Source organism: Canis lupus, chromosome 38, assembly GCF_011100685.1.
Source record: "Canis lupus familiaris isolate Mischka breed German Shepherd chromosome 38, alternate assembly UU_Cfam_GSD_1.0, whole genome shotgun sequence".
NCBI classification, from domain to species: Eukaryota; Metazoa; Chordata; class Mammalia; order Carnivora; family Canidae; genus Canis; species Canis lupus.
Window position 1 is genome coordinate 23166434 of NC_049259.1, and position 16907 is coordinate 23183340.

The 16907-nt window shown below is 63.9% G+C and overlaps 1 protein-coding gene and 1 long non-coding RNA gene across 7 annotated transcripts; one reads left to right on the plus strand and one right to left on the minus strand.

Moving 5' to 3' along the window:
- Nucleotides 1-7298: 7298 nt before the first annotated feature.
- DUSP23 (dual specificity phosphatase 23) lies at nt 7299-13431 on the minus strand. Of its 6 annotated transcripts, none has more exons than XM_038585930.1 (4): nt 13137-13431; nt 11051-11232; nt 8195-8440; nt 7299-7775 (listed from the first exon to the last, which is right to left on the minus strand). In XM_038585930.1, the coding sequence occupies exons 1-4, from the start codon at nt 13401-13403 to the stop codon at nt 7772-7774; spliced, it is 699 nt and encodes a 232-aa protein (XP_038441858.1). In that variant the 5' UTR covers nt 13404-13431; the 3' UTR covers nt 7299-7771. The 6 variants fall into 6 exon arrangements, with proteins under 6 accessions (XP_038441858.1, XP_038441863.1, XP_038441861.1 ...); XM_038585935.1 differs by lacking the exon at nt 13137-13431 and adding an exon at nt 11654-11865; XM_038585933.1 differs by lacking the exon at nt 8195-8440.
- A 447-nt stretch (nt 13432-13878) lies between these two features.
- LOC119868021 lies at nt 13879-15820 on the plus strand. Its single transcript, XR_005385552.1, has 2 exons — nt 13879-14569; nt 15300-15820. It is a non-coding gene; the product is annotated as an uncharacterized LOC119868021 (long non-coding RNA).
- Nucleotides 15821-16907: the final 1087 nt, after the last annotated feature.

A 16907-nucleotide genomic window follows, 5' to 3' on the forward strand; every position in this document is an offset into this window, starting at 1 on the left:
AAGGCAGACGCTCCACCATCTGAGCCCCCAGGCGCCTCCAGAAAGTTCTGTTTAAGCAGAACACCGGGTCATGGGGTAATAGGCACGAGGCTCCTCAAGGTCAGGGTGCCAAGACGGCAGCAGCCGCTGCCTCCCAGTTGGGTCCTTCCTGGGTGCTGCCCCTGTCGGTGGGCAGCGCCCCTCGGCACCCGCGCGCGAGGCTGAGACTTGGTGTCATGACCCTGATCAGCCCCAAAGCGCCCATGAGCTCGGCGAGAACACTCCCCCGATAGGACCCTCTGGGACGACGACTGTCGTGGACGTGCGCTCGCACACGCTTTGCATGTCTGTTGCCTACGACGTCCCCACCACCTGTGCCCGCCGCCTGTCCCCACTGCCAGCCTGGCTAAATCCGGGTCATGCCCCAGGCCTCAGGTTCCAGGACCTTCCTGACCACCGCGCTGCACCCACCGGGCTGGGTCAGCTGCACACGCATCCTGTCGCCGCACTGAGCACACCCGTCCCATGGGCACCGATGGGCTCTCATCCGCGTGCCCCCCCCAGGCTGCCGGCTGGCAGGGGGCACCGGCCGTACCTTCAGGGCCTGGCACGGAGCTTGGGAGTGGGGTGCCGACCCTGCCTTGCAGGAGCAGGGGGGCTCCTGAGCTGGGGGGTCTCATGCGCCCTCCTTCAGGCCCTCCCACCCTCTCCTCTTATTCCCACATCAGTGATTTTCGGTGAGGTTTCCTGTCCGGCAGGTGCTCAGTTGACTCGAGTTAGCCTCGCAGCCTAGCCTTCCCGGTGGGCCTGCCCCTCGGGCTGCGGGATCCTGGAACCACGACCCCACCCCACCTCCGTGTCTTACTCTTCACGTCCCTCACGCACGCCCGTTACGTTCCTGCCTGCGCGCACCATCCTGCCAGCACCTTACGCCTTGTTGGGCTGGGCTCCGGGGAGGGCAGGGGACAGCCCTGCAGAGGGGGCTGGCAGTGGGGGAGGCACGGCCTGCCCTGGAGATCCGGGAGGGAAGGCACCTATGATTAGCGTGATGGATTGGATTTTGGGGGTTCTCTGTTTCCCACTGTCAGACATGATCTATTTCACGTGTTTATACCGAACGCGTAGAATGGGTCCGATTTCATTTTCTGCGGTTTGTGCGTTTTCTCCTCCAGTTCCCTGGGTGTGGAGCCCCAAGGGAAACGGAGAGGCCGCGTGTGTTTCCAGGCGGTGGCCGTGAAGGATCTTGCACACGGGCCAGAGGCAGGACGCCCGGGAGCAAGCACGACCTGAGCAGAGGCAACGGGATATTTGGGAGGGAGCGTGGCCTGTGTGGCCAGACAGGAACCGGGCTCAGCTGGGTGCACCGGGCTGGGCCTTGGCTCGGGTCCTTTCCTACCTTCCTCCCCCTCGCCCCCACCTGTGGATCCGGCTCGTGGGGACGTCTTCACCTGCATGTGGGCGCGCAGATGTCCCCCAAGAGCGCAGACCTCTCCCCCTGGGCCTGGAGCCCGGCCTGCTCCCGCCCCCGTCCTTCTCCTCCCTCTGTGGGGCGCCTGCCTCCCTCCGAGCTCATCAGGTCTCCTCTGCCTCCAGCGCAGCCCCTGCCCTCGCCCTGGGTCTGGCTTTGACTGCCACCCTCAGAACCACGCCAACCTGTCCCTGCGGCCCCGCCCTCCGGCTGCTGGCTGCTCAGCGGCACCCCAGCTTCTCTCCGTGGGCGGCCCTCGGGCCCCCTCCTAACCTCCTCCCGCGTTCCTGGCGGGAGTCTGTTGGCCGAATCCCCCTCTTCTCACTGCGTGGAGAAGGGGGGACGGGGCGTTCGGTCCTGCGCCAGTTCAGTCCCGGTGCCCTCCCCATGCCCTTCCCCTCTGCTCACTGCCCTCAGGGTGCCCTGGGCCCATGGCTTTAGACCCCATGTGGTGGCCCCACATTCCTATCTCCTGACCTGACCGACCTCTCCTGTGCACTTCAGACAGGACAGACAGGTCGGCTCTCCTCCTCCCCTTAGGTCCCCATAAAGCCCTGAGCCCTCCCCTCCTTGCTGGGGGTGACCAGGATGTACCCACTGCTCAAGCCGGGGGCCCCCACCGGCCTCCCCAAGCTCCACCCCAGTGACTCCAACAGAAACTCCGGATGAGGAGTCATCCTCACCTGGATCCCTCCCCCAGTTCTGGGCTCCTCTCCAAAGTGTACCTCGGGTCCCCTCACGCTGCCCCTCTTGCCAGCACCACCGGGGAGCCCCGCCACCCCAGCTTTTGTGTGCTGCTGGGACAGCCTCTTCCCTTCTTTTCCCGGCCCTGCTCGTGCCTCCCCTGCATTTCTCACACAGAAGAAAGAAGTGACCTCCTCGGAATATCAACAGGCCCAGTGTAAATACTCCTCTGCTTAGAACTCCCACTGCCTCTCCTCCGCCAGGGAGCAAACATGCCCCTTCGGATCGTGCCCGGCAGGCTGGGCCTGTGTACGTCTCCAGCCCCGTGGGAGGCCGCCGCCTTCTCCCTCTGTGCCGGGACCTTCTGCCAAGCACAGCTCCTCCCTGCCCTCTTCCCTCCGCCTCCAGGCTCTGCCAGTGTGTGTGCATGCGTGTGCGTGTGTGCACGTGTGTGTGGGCGTGTGCACACGCGTGCGATGGACTTAAACATTCTGGAAAGCATAGCAGGTAACACGAGCACCTGCATACCCACCCCCCAGCTCAATTTAATTCCAAAGATGTCACATTTGCTTCAGATTTTTGTTTTCCTAAGCAGCCCAGAGCGAGCAAAGGCCCCGCCCTCTCTCTACCCTCCTGTCTCCTTTCCAGAAGGAGCCCCCGAATCCCATATTTTTCCATTGCGGGGCCTGTTTCTACACTTGCATGACACGTGAGTGTCTGTCAACAGCATCTAGTATCTGGGGGCACGTTTAGAGCTCGTATGCATGCACGTTAATGCCGGGGCAGGGGCAGGGGCAGGGGCAGGCTTGGGCGGTGGGCCCGGGCCCACACACGCGGCTCTGGCTGTCGCTCCAGCCTTCCATCCAATCTGCACGTCTCACTTCGATTCTCCCAGTGATGGGTGGTGGTGCCATTTTCCATCTTTGGCCACTAAACGCCGCTGCAAGGAGCACTTGCACGCGTCTCCTTTGGCACGGATTCGTTTCTCTAGGGCAGACCCTTAAGAGCAGCACTTCGGAGAAGAGTGTGCCAGTGGGCGCCAGGAGCCCCTCTGTCTAGCACCGCCGCCACCCTGCCAGGTGCCCTGGGGGCCCGGAGCCCAGAGCCTCGCGCGGGTCGCTGGGGCCGTGGCCTTAATCCTTCTCTCACCAGCCCTTTCCTAAAGTGAGAGCAATACAAAACGACAGCCTCCCCGCCTTGAGCTCAAACCGAGAGGGACCCAGGATGCGAAAACAAACATCTAGGTGCTTAACAGGCGGAAGGTACGGTGCTCGCACTTTATATATTTGCTTCAGATTTTCCAGAGTTTGCTCTAAGTTCTCCTCCGGATTCCTTCACTAACCCTCCCAGACCCCCGCCCGCCCTCCAGCAGGCCCCTGAGCTGGGGCCGGAGGGAAGCCGAAGCACTAGTTTCACAGCCTGTGTGGGCGTCCGGAGGCGATTTACAGTCGTGTTTGTTATTATTCACACGAATGGTTGTGTGCCACAGATGCTGCAAGATTCTCAAGCGCCCAGCAGTGTTTCTGAGATACCCCTGCGTCGACGCTTGTGTATCTCGTCCGGCGTCCATCCGTTGTCCGGACAGTGTATTTTAGGATTGTTTTCAGGTTTTGGGCATTGGAACAGTGCTGTGTATGCACTCCACGAGGGCAGAGACTTTTTATGTTCTGTTCGTGCTCGGTTTTGAGCTCCTGGAAGTGTGCCTGGCATGTAAGAGGTGCTCAATGCTCTGCCTTGAGTTTAATGAGTAAATGAACAGCCTCATACCCGCTCCTAGGCTGCTCACTTGCAGAATTTGCCCGGAATATACGCACGACGTGAAGGGGCTAGAGTTTCCCAGTGAGCCGGCCACGCTGCCCTCCTGTTTACATACCCTCCACCTGAGAGCTCCCTTTTCCTCAGCCTTGCCAATGTTGGGGTTTTGAGACTTGGTGTACGCCTGTGTCCACCCTGATGCACGCAAAATCATATCTTACAGCTGATTTCATTTGCATTTCCCGAATTCCTTTCCGACCCCCTCCCCGTGACTTCCCTTGTGGCTTCTGGGTTATTGGATGAGCCGAAGTGGACTCGGGACTCGGGTGGGTTCGAGGTCACCGTCAAGCCCTCGAGGGTGCCGCCTGACACCTGCGTGGGCCTGGAGCTCTCCACGCGTTCCCGGCCTCCTCCCCTTCCTGGAGGGCTTTGAGCGCACCTGCCAGGCCAGACGTGGAGCCACAGGACGAGGAGCAAAGCGTGGAGGCCGCCCACGGTCAGCCTCCCTGCCGAGTTCCATCTAGAGCTCTCCAGGCTCCTGTGAGGGGCAGGGGAGGGCTCCCTGGGTGCGCAGGCTGCTCGGTTACTCTCTAGGTCCCCAGCGGTGAAGGGCCAGCCCCGGGCGCCCCAGGGCTCGGCGTGCTCTGGTCACAGCAGCCTCGACTCCTCTGAGGACCTGCATGTTCCCGTGGCGGGAGCAGCCTTTGGAGCCCTTGGCACTGCCCTTCCTTGGCACACGCCACGCCCTGCACCTTCCTGCAGGAGAACATACCATCTGGTCGGCTTGGCTCTTCTGACCACCATTTGGCCAAAAGAAGACAAGCGGGAGAGTCGGGGGACAGGCGTCACGGGAGGGCGGTGGGGGCAGGAGGTCCCTTGGCCTTGGGACGAGAGGAACGGACAGCAGGACGCTGGCCTGAGCTCAGAGCGCAGCATCGGGGCCACCAGCGCCGCAGGACCTTCGGATCGGCTCAGCTGGGTTCGGGCACGAGCCCAAGACTCGAAATGTGCCGCTGGTGAATCAGCCAGGGCGGTGGGTGTGCGGGAGCCGGTGCCAGCTGCCATCGGAGAGATGCATTTCTACACGTAGGGGTGACACTCGCCCGAGATCCCTTCCCATCTGAAGAGCATTAAAAAATCATGACCTGCCAGCCCGGAGGGTGAGCGCTCTGCCTTAACCACCCCTTTAGTTTCTCTGGCAGAGCTTTAAAGCCATTAACCTTCCGTGGCAGGGAGAGCAGGTTCTCACTTAACTGGGGCTTCTGCAAAGTCTTAAGGAGCCGCAGCCCCAGGCCTGTGTGCCAAAGCGCCCCCTGCTGCTCCACAAGGGCCGTCCCGTCTGGGAGCAGCCTAAGAAAAGTGGAGCCTGGCGGGGCGTCCTGCTCAGAGGCCCCCGGGCCCTTGGCACGGCTGCCGCGGCCCCCTCACCGTCTTAACCCAAGCCTGTGTTTCCCGCGGCTCCTGGGAGCGGGCTGCGGGGTCCCCCGCCCCGCCCACCTCCCCGAGCCTCCCTCTGGGGACCTGCGCCTGTCACACACCGTCGGGGCGTCTGTACATACACCTTGGACACCCTCCCTGGAGCCCTGTGATGGCTCCTGCGCTGCTGGGGTTGCTCCAGGGCATCTTGGGGGTGCGCTTAGGGGTGCGCATGTGCCGTGCATCCCCCGGGAGACTACACCTCCCCTACGTGGACCCTTCCCACGCCTGCGCCTCCGGGCAGACACCATGTCAGCCAGTCAGTGGTCACGCGTCACGGAGCACCCAGGTGCCGGGCATCGTGCTGGGTGCCGGCAGCATGGGCCCGGGCTTTAGACGCTAGTAGGGAAGAGAGACATTAAACGATGAGATGAATCATAGGTGAGCAAGGGCCCGCGAGGTAGAAGGACAGATGCTTCGGGAATATGTGTGAGTATGCGTGGGGGCAGTTGGAAACCTTTCCCCAGGAAATGGTGTTAAACTGAGACCAGTGGGGAGTGGGAGTTGGGAGCCGGGCAGAGCTGGGGACGGTCCTCCACCCGGCCGGTCATGTGGAGAGAGCACGGACTGCCTGGCTGTACGCAGGCCGGGGCCCCAGCCCTACAGACACCCCGAGTTGTCAGGCCTGCAGGCCGTCAGCTCCCGGGAGGCGATCCCTGAGCCCCTGGGACGTCCTGTGGCCCCGAGGCCTTGGGCCAGGCCGTGGTCTGTGCTGACACCGTGGCTGTGTATCTGCCCAGGGGCTGGAGCCCGAGGCCAGTCGGGCAGGGGCTGCACGCCCAGGGGACGTGCCCCACACCACCCCGGGGCCCCGAGCCTGGGGGCGGTGAGCCACACGGTTGGGCAGTATTAATGCATTTCCACGATCATGGGGAGAGGTGTGTGTCCACGCGATGCCCCGGACGCCCGTGCCTGGTGTGCCTGGACTCTGCGCCAGGCATCCTTCTCCTTGACTGACGGCCATTGCGTCCTCTCCCTGCAATAAGCCATCATCGGCAGTGTGACAGCTGTGGGTCCTCCTAGCGAGGGTGGTCTTGGGGACCCCAACACGGGCAGAGCAGAGGAAACAGGGGCTGGGGGGCAAGGAGAGGAATATGAGGTGAGGAAGGAGCTGCGGGAAGGAACTGGACTCCTCGGGGCCTCGCGGTTCTCTGTGGGCCTGATCCCAGTGTGGTCACTTATTCAATTCCATTCCTCGGCTGAGGCTGGACCAGCCCCCACGAGACCTCACAAGGTGCCTACAGAAAGCCTGCAAATTGGTGAATTCGCGTGGAGTGGGCTCGGGGAGCCCAAGGGCGCGTAGAACCCACTGTGAGAGGCGAGCAGTGCCACCCGCGGCACAGCCACGCCAGTCCTCTTCCGGATGGCCCTCCTCGGGCTTGGCCCAGAGTCCCTGCTCCATATCTGTTGGTGGGGACGAAGGTCTCCCGTATGAAAAGGTAGGGGGAAGATCCCAGAACTGCCAGCCGTGCGGAGTCCCACGTGTTGAGAGCTCAGAGGTGACACCAGCAGTTTGTGTCACGATCATGTACCCCTGGTGACAGTAAGTCAAGGGAAAAATAGGGTGAGTGAGTGGTTGAAGCAACGTAAGGAATTTATTGGCACAAAGGATTCGGTCATCTTTTTTTTTTTTTTTTTTAAGATTTTATTTATTTATTCATGGGAGACACAGAGAGAGGCAGACACAGGCGGAAGGAGAAGCAGGCTAATGCAGGGAGCCCGATGTGGGACTCGATCCCAGGACCCCGGGGTCATGCCCTGAGTCGAAGGCAGGTGCCCAACCGCTGAGCCACCTGGGCGTCCCTCAAATTGTGCACTGGTCATTATAACAGGACCTTGTCCGTAGGGCTGTTTTGAGGATTGAGTGAGGTAACGTCTGTAAAGCGCTTGGCGTAGTGCCTGGCGTGCATTAAGGGGTCAGAGAACAACACAAACAGAAAGGATATTAGAGGTTTTAATAGATCATCCGACACCGACACACATCGGCGAGGGCTCAGGGCCATTCACCCTCCGGCCTGTCGCGCTGGGCCAGGCCCACACCCGCTCCGGGTTCTGCAGCAGCAGGTGCGACGGGGACCCGATGGGTCAGCTGCACTCTTCTGCACTGAAATGCTTGGGCTGCACTTTAAGGAACGGCTCAGAGCTCAGATGTGTTGGCTTCTCGGATGCGGTTTATTCTCTGGCCTCCCAGGAGGATGGGCCGGGGTGGGTGGGGGGAGGGACGGAGGGACGCCGGAAGCCGTGTGGGTAAAATGGCCCTCGAGTCCAAGCTCTGGCTGTGAAGACAGACGGCCCCATGTGTGGGGTCCAGGAGGAGGTCTTGGCAGGTGGGAAGTCTGGATTTGATCCCAGCTCCTTCGCTGCGAGTGAGAGGGACTGGGCAAGCCAGCCAGCTTTGTAGACCTCGGTTTATCTAGAAAAAGGGAAAAACACCTGATTTGCAGAGCAGTTGTAAAGATAAAATGATATAACGCGACATACATTAAACACCTGCTGTGCGGTAGGCGCCTCATAGAGGCAGTTGTGACCGTGTAAGTGAGCGACGCGTAGTCACGACCACGGGGGGGGGGGGGGGGGGGAGAGGGGAGGATGGATTCGTGGTGACTGCTACTGTTTTGTGACAAAATGATCCTGTGAGACCGAATTCGTTTCCTTCTTGGAGAGAATGGCAACTCGGACGGCAGAAGGGTTGACTGGAGGCCTGGCAAGCGAGTGCGGTTCAGTCGGGGAGCCGGTGTACGGTTTGGGCCAAATCCCGGCCCCCATGACATGCTCATCGTTGACCTGGGAAGACCTGGGGGGGGCTTCAGGGGGCAGGTGGGGGCGCTTCACCTGGGGAGGACGGGTGACGAGCCGCCCGGTGGGACAGGTCCCCACGCGTTGGGAGTGGCTGAAGGGACGCTGGGGACACAGAGCTCTGGGGCTTTGGGAGCGGGCAGGATGCTGGTCTCCGCGGCGGGAGGCTGTGCTGGGACGCCCGGCCTGGGGGCAGCCGTGCACCTGGGGCCCCAGGTGGAGTGGACCTGACGTGGAAGGTTGAGAGCGGCCGTGCTCCTCCCGTCCTGATGCCAGTTGCCTCTTGCATCGGAACAAATTTTTTTTTAAGATTTTTATTTATTTATTCATGAGAGACACGGAGAGAGAAAGAGAGAGAGAGGCAGAGACACAGGCAGAGGGAGGAGCAGGCTCCATGCAGGGAGCCCGACGTGGGACTCGATCCAGGGTCTCCAGGATCACACCCTGGGCTGAAGACAGGTGCTAAACCGCTGAACCACTGGGGCTGCCCTGGAACAAATTTCTGGGAGAGGAGCCAACGAGGTGGTGGCTGCAGAACCCAAGGGGCGTGGAGGGATGTCGTCCACATGGGGTAGCCTCCATTCAGGTCACACTGCACAGAATAAACCTGAGGGGACCTTTAAAGTCATGGGGGCAGCTGTGCCCACCAACTGCTGGCGGAGAGCGAGACCCTCCCGGCCGTCGAAGGTTAATGTGTCTGTCACCACCTTGGGAACACGGTCCCCGGGGAAGAGGAGAGCGGCTGGGGCTGGGTACCAGGCCCTGCTCGACACAGCGACAGTGTGGATGGAGTTCGGTCCTCTGTCCCTTCTCTGGGGGGTGCGCGTCCTGGGACAGGTTCCCACACACGTTCCCAGAGGAAATGGAAGCTTACGGCTGCATCTGGGGCTTGTTGGTCGGACATCGTGGTTCTCAACGGGGACCGGCTTTGCTCTGCAGGGCCTCTGGCAATGTCCGCGAACAGTCCTACTGTCAGTTTTTGGGGGAGGTGCCACGCAGGGACGTTGCTCGACGCACAGCGCCCAGGGCAGCCCCACGTCACCCAAGCCTCCAGCCCCAAATGTCAGCAGCGCTGAGACTGCCAGAGCCTGGCTGGAGGCGGCAGGAAGGTTCTGGGTGGGCGGCCGTGGCCCCCTCCTCACGCCCATCACCTCGGGGCAGCTGGATGGGGAAGGTTCCCAGCCGGCTGGCCCTGGCCTGGTGGCCACACACGGAGGAGGAGGCTGCCGAATGCTTGGGGGCGGGGAGCAGCCCAAAAGGAGCCTCAGGCCACCCTCCCAGGGAGACGAAGGATGAGGCCGGAGATTTCATTTCAAGTCAACTCTTACTTATTTTAAAACCGATTTCCTTAAGCACATAATTATATGTTTATTTCCCCAAGGAACTCTTGAGGCTGGGAGATCTGCTTAAATTATGGGGACGGAGGCTGCTCACGGGACTAACAGGGTTAGAAAAGTCTCCTCTGAAGGAGCCCGGGAGGAAGGCCCGGCAGGCTCCCCTCGCGCAGGGGATGTGGGGAGGGGCCGGTGGGATCAGAGGCTTCAGGGGTCCTGCCTCTCCTCTCCGATCCGTCCAGTAGGTGGAGGGGAGAGACGTGGGGAGCGGACCATGCAGCCACCTCCTGCGTCACTGGCACACGTGCGCACGCATACACACGCGTGCATGCACACTCCCTCTGGAAGGGACTTGGGTTGGCATCGGGGAGCAGCAGGGGGGCGGGGGGCCGGGGACAGGATGGAGAGCTGCGCCCCAGCTCTGACACACCTCGGGGAGACCGGGGAGGTGTCTTAGGGCCTGTCTCCCTCCCGGAGGAATGGCGAGACTCTGGCTAATGTGCCACCCGGCGAGAGCGCCGGTCGGGGCTTGGGCGGGCGGCTGTGGAAAGGACGCGAGGAGGTGCTGGCAGCCGGCGGCCTAGGCTGCCTTGGCCACACAGGAGGGCGCCGTCGGGGTGACCTGGCCGCCCCCCTGTCCCTGCTGCGTCTGGAAAACTCGGCTGTTGGCACCACTGTGCGTGGTGGGGGCCCATGTGCCCACGTCCTGCAGGAGCTGGGAGCCTCGGCCTGGGACGCACGGGCACCGCGGACGCGCTCGTGAAGCACTGCTATCTCGTCGTGCGGGGCCTGCCATGGAGCAGACTGGAGTCACAGCCAATGGCCGCGCGACCGGCCCGCCCCACTCATCCTCTCAAAGCCCAGAGTGTGGTGCCGGAGCTGCTGGGATGGGATCCATCCGGGGAGTGGAGACCCGGCCCAGAGCCGTGGCCCCGCGTCTTCCCCGACCCATCACACAGGCTCCCCGCACAAGCACCCCACTGGCTGGGCTCCCGCCTTGTGCCTTGCTCGGCCCAGGCCTCGGGGCGCTGTGGGGCGGCTCCTCCCGGGGGAGCCCAGAGAAGGTCGCTGAGGGGCGTCCAGCCCTCTGGAGCTGGGGGTGTGGTTATCTGTCCTGGGGGCTGGCGGGGAGACATGCAAGGGGCAGGCGGGCCTCGGCTGGGGGTGTCCCCTGTGGCCCTCCGGTCGGGGACCATCGGAGATCCTGGGCTGCTGGGGGGCTGTGTCCTTTCCGTTGACCAGCTCCCCAGGAGACAGGCCAGGGATTGTCAGAGAACGGTCTTAGCCTCTTTAAGGGCTGAAGACCTGGCCCATCCCACCACTTTCTAGAAGTGTGGTCGAGAGCCTGAGCCACCTCATCTGAAGGACAGTCCCCAGCTCACGGGGCTGGCGTGGGGAAAGCTGTGCACACCGCAACCCTGACACCCCCCCCACCTCCCCCAGCACGGCCACAGCTCGCCTTTGGTCGGGGGTCGGGGCCTGCCTGCAGGGTCAGCGTCTGTCTGCGTCGCCGGCCCCAGCAGACACGAGGCTCAGGGGAGGGCGCCGCGCCCCTTACTTGGTCCGCTGGTAGAACTGGAAGACGGCTTTCTCCTGCTCGTAGGTCTCGATGGAGCCAGGTCGAAGGCGTCGGATCTCGGCGATGGCGTCCCCGGCAGCCAGGCCCCGCTCCTTCACCAGGTAGCAGGCCAGCATGGTGCCCGTGCGGCCAAAGCCCAGGGCACAGTGCACTCCCACCGCCTGGGAAGAGGGGGCTTGATGGGGCCGAGTCTGATGCCCTCCCTGGGGCTCTCCCGCTCCTCCCCTGCGCGAGCCTCCTTTCTACACCTGCCTCTTCTGGGTCGGGCTGGGGCCCCTCAGGTGTTGCAAGGATCTCGGGGGCGAGAGGGGATGTCAAGGTCAGGGACAGCTGTCCCCTACCTGGCGGCGTGGAGGCCACCAATCACCTCCCCCGTAGCTGGTTCCAGTGCTGGGCTCCCGGCCCCCCGCAGCCCTGTCCCTGCGCCTCCCAGTGCAGAAGCCACCGCGCGTGGGAGAGGCCGCTAGTCCAACCTGCGCCCCGAGGTGCAACCACCGGGTTCTGCACGGGGTGCAAGGCACGACCTACCGCCATTTAGCATTTGCGTTGATCATACGGAGAAACCCTAACACTTTGACTTACTGGGTTTCGCTGTATCATCAAAACGAGATTCCCTGACCCTTCTCTGTCACACGGTGGCTCCAGTCGGGGTGTGTGGGAGGCGGGTGGCCCCGAGACCCCGCAGCGGTGCCGCCTCCCACCTGCGTCTCCCCGTGCGCCGGCTTCTCCCTCTCCTCTCGCCACACTCCCTGCGGCCCGGGGCCCTCCCGCTGCCCTGGCTCCACCTCCCGTAACCCCGCCCCGCCCCGCCCCGCCCCGCCCCGCAGCGAGGTCCCGCCCTCCTGCCCCCGCTGACCCCGGCCCCGGGCTTCACGGTCTAGTCTCGGCAGGGGGGGCCCCGCCTCCGCTCCTGGAGCCCCGCGAGGTCCCGCCCTCCTGCCCCGCCCCCCGCCCTCTCCCCCCTGCGGTCACCCCCTGTTCCCCACTGCCCTGCGCCTGCGGGGGCCCTCCCCCCTCTCCCGGAGCCCCGCGAGGTCCCGCGCTCCTGCCCCCTCCTGCCCCCGCCCTGTCCCCCGCTGCCCCCGCCCTGTGCCCCGCTGTCCCCGCCCTCCTGCCCCTCCTGTCCCGCCCCGCCCTCCTGCCCCCGCCCTGCCCTCCGCTGCCCCCTCCTGCCCCCGCCCCCCGCCCTCCTGCTCCCTCCCTGTCCCCCGCTGCCCCCGCCCTGTGCCCCGCTGTCCCCGCCCTCCTGCCCCTCCTGCCCCGCCCCCCGCCCTCCTGCCCCTCCTGTCCCCGCCCTGCCTCCCGGCTGACCCCTGCAGGCCCCGCCCTCCTGCCCCCGCCCTGCCCTCCGCTGCCCCCTCCTGCCCCCGCCCCCCGCCCTCCTGCTCCCTCCCTGTCCCCCGCTGCCCCCGCCCTGTGCCCCGCTGTCCCCGCCCTCCTGCCCCTCCTGCCCCGCCCCCCGCCCTCCTGCCCCTCCTGTCCCCGCCCTGCCTCCCGGCTGACCCCTGCAGGCCCCGCCCTCCTGCCCCCGCCCAGCCCTCCGCTGCCCCCTCCTGCCCCCGCCCCCCGCCCTCCTGCTCCCTCCCTGTCCCCCGCTGCCCCCTCCTGCCCCCGCCCCCCGCCCTCCTGCTCCCTCCCCGTCCCCCGCTGCCCCCTCCTGCCCCCGCCCCCCGCCCTCCTGCCCCCGCCCAGCCCTCCGCTGCCCCCTCCTGCCCCCGCCCCCCGCCCTCCTGCTCCCTCCCTGTCCCCCGCTGCCCCCTCCTGCCCCCGCCCCCCGCCCTCCTGCTCCCTCCCTGTCCCCCGCTGCCCCCTCCTGCCCCCGCCCCCCGCCCTCCTGCTCCCTCCCTGTCCCCCGCTGTCCCCGCCCTGTGCCCCGCTGTCCCCGCCCTCCTGCCCCCTCCTGCCCCGCCCCCCGCCCTCCTGCCCCTCCTGTCCCCGCCCTGCCTCCCGGCTGACCCCTGCAGGCCCCGCCCTCCAGCCCCCGCCCTGCCCTCCGCTGCCCCCTCCTGCCCCCGCTGCCCCCGCTGCCCCCGCCTGTGCCCCGCCCCCCGCCCTTTCCGCGGACCTCCCCGCGCGCGCTGGCCTCGTCCACGATGCGCACGAAGCGGTCGATCTGCTCGGGGGCGGGCGGGCAGAAGTCGGGGATGCGCAGCCGGTGCAGCGTGAGGCCGGGGCAGCTGTCGCTGTGCGGGGGCCCGCGCTCCGTCAGGGACACCAGGTGCCGCACGCCCTGCTCCCGCAGGAAGCGGTAGTGCGCGGGGAGCCGCGGCAGCGCCAGCCCCGCCAGCCGGCCCGGGAGCACCCACGAGAAGTTGGGGGGCTGCGCGCCCATCGCCGCGGAAGCGCCCCCCGCGCCCCGCCCCGCCCGCCCCCGCCCGGACCACGTGGGCCCGCCCCGCCCCGCCCCGCCCCCGCCCCGCGCGGGGATTGGCCGAGCCGCCTGGGGGCGGGGCCGCAGCGCCGAGCGGGCCCTGAGTGACGGGCCGGGCGCCGCGGGCAGGCCGGGGGCCGGGGCAGCCCGCGCGCTGATTGGCCGGGCGGCCGGGGCTGGGCGGGCTTACGGCGGCGGTGCGCGCGGGGATTGGTGCAGCTCAGGCGGCGGCGCCGGGGGTGGGCGGGGCCGCCCGGGGGCGGGCTCTGCTGCTCCCTGGCGGCCGGTGGCGGTCAGCGCAGCGGGGTCCCCGCGCGTGCCGACCCCGGGCGTGACCTCCGCGCTCCGACTGGGCCCCGGGCGCCCCGGGTCCGCGCGGGCCTCCTCCGCCGGGATGGCCGCTGCGTCCCAGGGGCTTGGCGACCCGGGGCGGTGCGGGCGAGCGGCGCCGTGCGGAGGCCTGTCCCGCGTTTGCGCTGCGGGGACCCCCCAGCCCGGGGCTGCCGCCTGCGGACGGAAGAAGCCACGTTTACTGGGCACTTGCCACAGCACTTTACCCGCGTTAACTCCTTTAACATCGCCGACCCAGCCGCAGCAATCTCACCAAGCGGGTGCCCTCATGAACCATGGTCTCCAGATGGGGAAACTGAGGCTCCGCAGCTGCAGGAACCTGGCCGAGGTGGCTCCGGGCCTGCGGGTTTGGAAGCAGGCGGCCTGGCCCCGGCCTCTTTGCAGCCCAGTATTGGTTCCCTCCTCCGTGACCATCCTCACGCTCCCAAATAGCATCGGGGTTCCACAACTGCGGGGTTTCTGAATTTCTCTTAGTGTTTCGGGACTTCCAGGCTGGCTGTGTCACCCTCCCGTGGGGCGGCCAGAGGTCACCGGCGTTGCTCCCGATGGTGGAGACCCAGCTCCCATGGGGCGAGCTGGCTGTGGCCTGACCCATCCGTGTCCTCATCTGAACAATGCGCTTCTGGTGACGCAGGCCGATCATAATGATGGGAGCTGTTAGCCCTCGTTGAATCTGCTGCTGTCCCGGGCCCTGCGCCTAGTGCTTTCTGGAAGAGCAACACGTGGACGGTGTGTTTGGGTCCCCTTTGTACACGTGTGATCGGAGGCTAACCCAGGTGGGTTAACGCGGCCGAGGACATGCAGCTGGGATGTGGCTGGGCAGGCCGGGCCCAGGGCACCTAGCCGGACAGCGGTGCTCCCTTCCCCTGCCCCACCAGCCCCCGGCACACACGTTGGATCCTTTAAAGCTCTGGTTCCAGTAAAATGGGAAGAACGTTGCCTCTAACCCACCCTCGCCAGGTGCCAGGAGCCGGTAATCTCCCCTCGGCTCCCCGTCCCTGTGGCCTGAGCCTTGAGGAAGGCCTCCCCTTGCACGGGGCTCTGCAGGGGCAGGAGTGCAGCCTTCCCCCTGCCCAGCCTCCAAGGGTGACTAGGAATTCGCCTCCTCTCCGCGGCCCTGCCCCTCCCGTCCGACAGAGCCTGGGTGAGAGGCGCCCGGTGTCCTTGCCTTGGGCTGTGTCCCATGGTCAACGGTGCTCTTTAATTTTTTGGTCTTGGGCCTGGGACGTCTCACACTGAACGCAAAAGCCCTCTGTGATGGTTTCCTGGCTCAGACCTCTGTGACTTAACCTGCAGTGCCCCCCGTCCCCCCCAGACCACAGGCCAACTCAATACCCATCTTCTTCTCCTTTGTCCTCTCTAAAGCCTCACCTGACCCTCAGGAAGATAGAGGCCTTTTTTCTGTGCTCACCTCTCACCTGGTATAAACATGTACTCCCAGGAAGCAGTTACTTTATTGGATTGAGGTTAGCTCAGACCTCATCGTTCCATCTTTGAATTCCACAGATCGAGTACACGGAGCTCAAAAATGTGAAACGAGCCAATGAAGGAGAAAGACCAAAAGAACGCAGGGGCAAGGTCGTGGACGCACATTTCTGGGAGCGGTTGCGAGTCTCCAGGACTATGTGACAATGCATGATGTGTCGCTTCTCGGGTGCATCAGCTTGCGGACCAGGTCGGGTGGAGTCATGTGGCACCTTCCCAATTGTGCTTTTTTACATGTCTCTGCTTTTAAGGAAAGAATGACTGTGTGAGCATGACCCTGGCTAAGTCTAGTTACTGCTTTTGTAAAAGAGGATAATAAGCCTTGATCTTCGTGGAGCTCCTCTTGTGTCTGTGACTCCGGGTGTATGTGAGTGCTTTGAGGGGGACATATTCCTGGATAACGATCTGTTGACACTGATGGTGAGCTGAGTAATAAGCTTAATTTCTCCGACTTGAAGGAATTTACAACATACTTGAGAGGATTTAGACTCCAGTGTAATTGTTCTCATAACATATAATAAAGCGCTAAATTACTCATCAAAGACAATCAGATAATATGTATTAAAAAGTTCATCGTGAGGTAAAAATAACAAGCGCTACGCAAATTGGTGGGGGAAAGATAAGCTTGGGCTAGAACCACCAGGAAAGTCCTATGAAGACAGGAGCCTTCTGCTCTTCTGTTTTGTTCTCTCCGTCTTGAAATACTAGACGTGACTTTCCTTGACAAGCTCAGCGGAGCAGTTTTGGGGGCATCCTAGCTCCTCCTTCCGCAGTCCCTAAAAATGTCCTGACCTACGCCTCTTTCACGTCTAGGTCCCACTTCCTGGGTTGGCTTGATGCCAGTGGAGGAGGTGAAGCCAGAGTCGGAGAATTCCTTGCTCCAAGCCGGCCTCTGGGTCCCACCAAGGCACAGGGTTGCTCGGGGTTGGCTGCCTGGGGCCCTTGGACTGCGCCAGAGTCCTCGGTGTCCTCAGCAGGCTCATCTTTCTCGGTGTAAACACATTTCATGCCTGGAACGCGTGGGTTTGGGAATTGGGTTTAAGAAGGGGTGGTGAGGGGCCCACCTCCAAGGTGGCCCCAGCGAACCACCTCCTGCTAGTCTGGTCCTTTCCCACGCGGACAGAAGTGCACCCGGCGGATGCGGTGGAAGTGCTGGCAGGTGACTTCTCCAGAGGACGTCGTAAAGATGCTGGGTTGTCGCCCTGGAGAAGCCAGTTGCCATGTTGTGCGGACACTCGAGGAGCCTCACGGAGAGATCCCTGTGGTGAGGAACCGAGCTTTCGTACCAGAGTCACTGAGGGAGCCAGCTGGTTTGGAAGCGGGTCCTCCAGGCCCATCAAGACTTTAGATGGCCAGCATCTGGGTCACCCGACGGGTTCCCTGAGCCAGCACCGCCCAGCTAGGCTGCGTTGGGGTCCTAACCCACAGAAACTAGACATAATAATTATTTATTACTCTTAGCATCAAATTTTGGGGTGAGTTTTTTTTTTTTAAGGATTTTATTCATTTATTCACAAGAGACACACACAGAGAGAGAAGCAGGCTCCATGCAGGGAGCTCGATGCGGGACTTGATCCCAGGACTCCAGGATCACGCCCTGAGCCAAAGGCAGGCACCAAACCACTGAGC

Coding starts and splice junctions, on each gene's coding strand:
- DUSP23 (XM_038585930.1), bottom strand. CDS start 13,403: ATGGGCGCGCAGCCCCCCAACTTCTCGTGGGTGCTCCCGGGCCGGCTG. Junction 11,233..13,136: donor AGGCCAGCGCGCGCGGGGAG/GTCCGCGGAAAG, acceptor CCCTCTTCCCAG/GCGGTGGGAGTGCACTGTGC. Junction 8,441..11,050: donor CAGTTCTACCAGCGGACCAA/GTAAGGGGCGCG, acceptor TTCCGATGCAAG/AGGCAACTGGCATCAGGACG.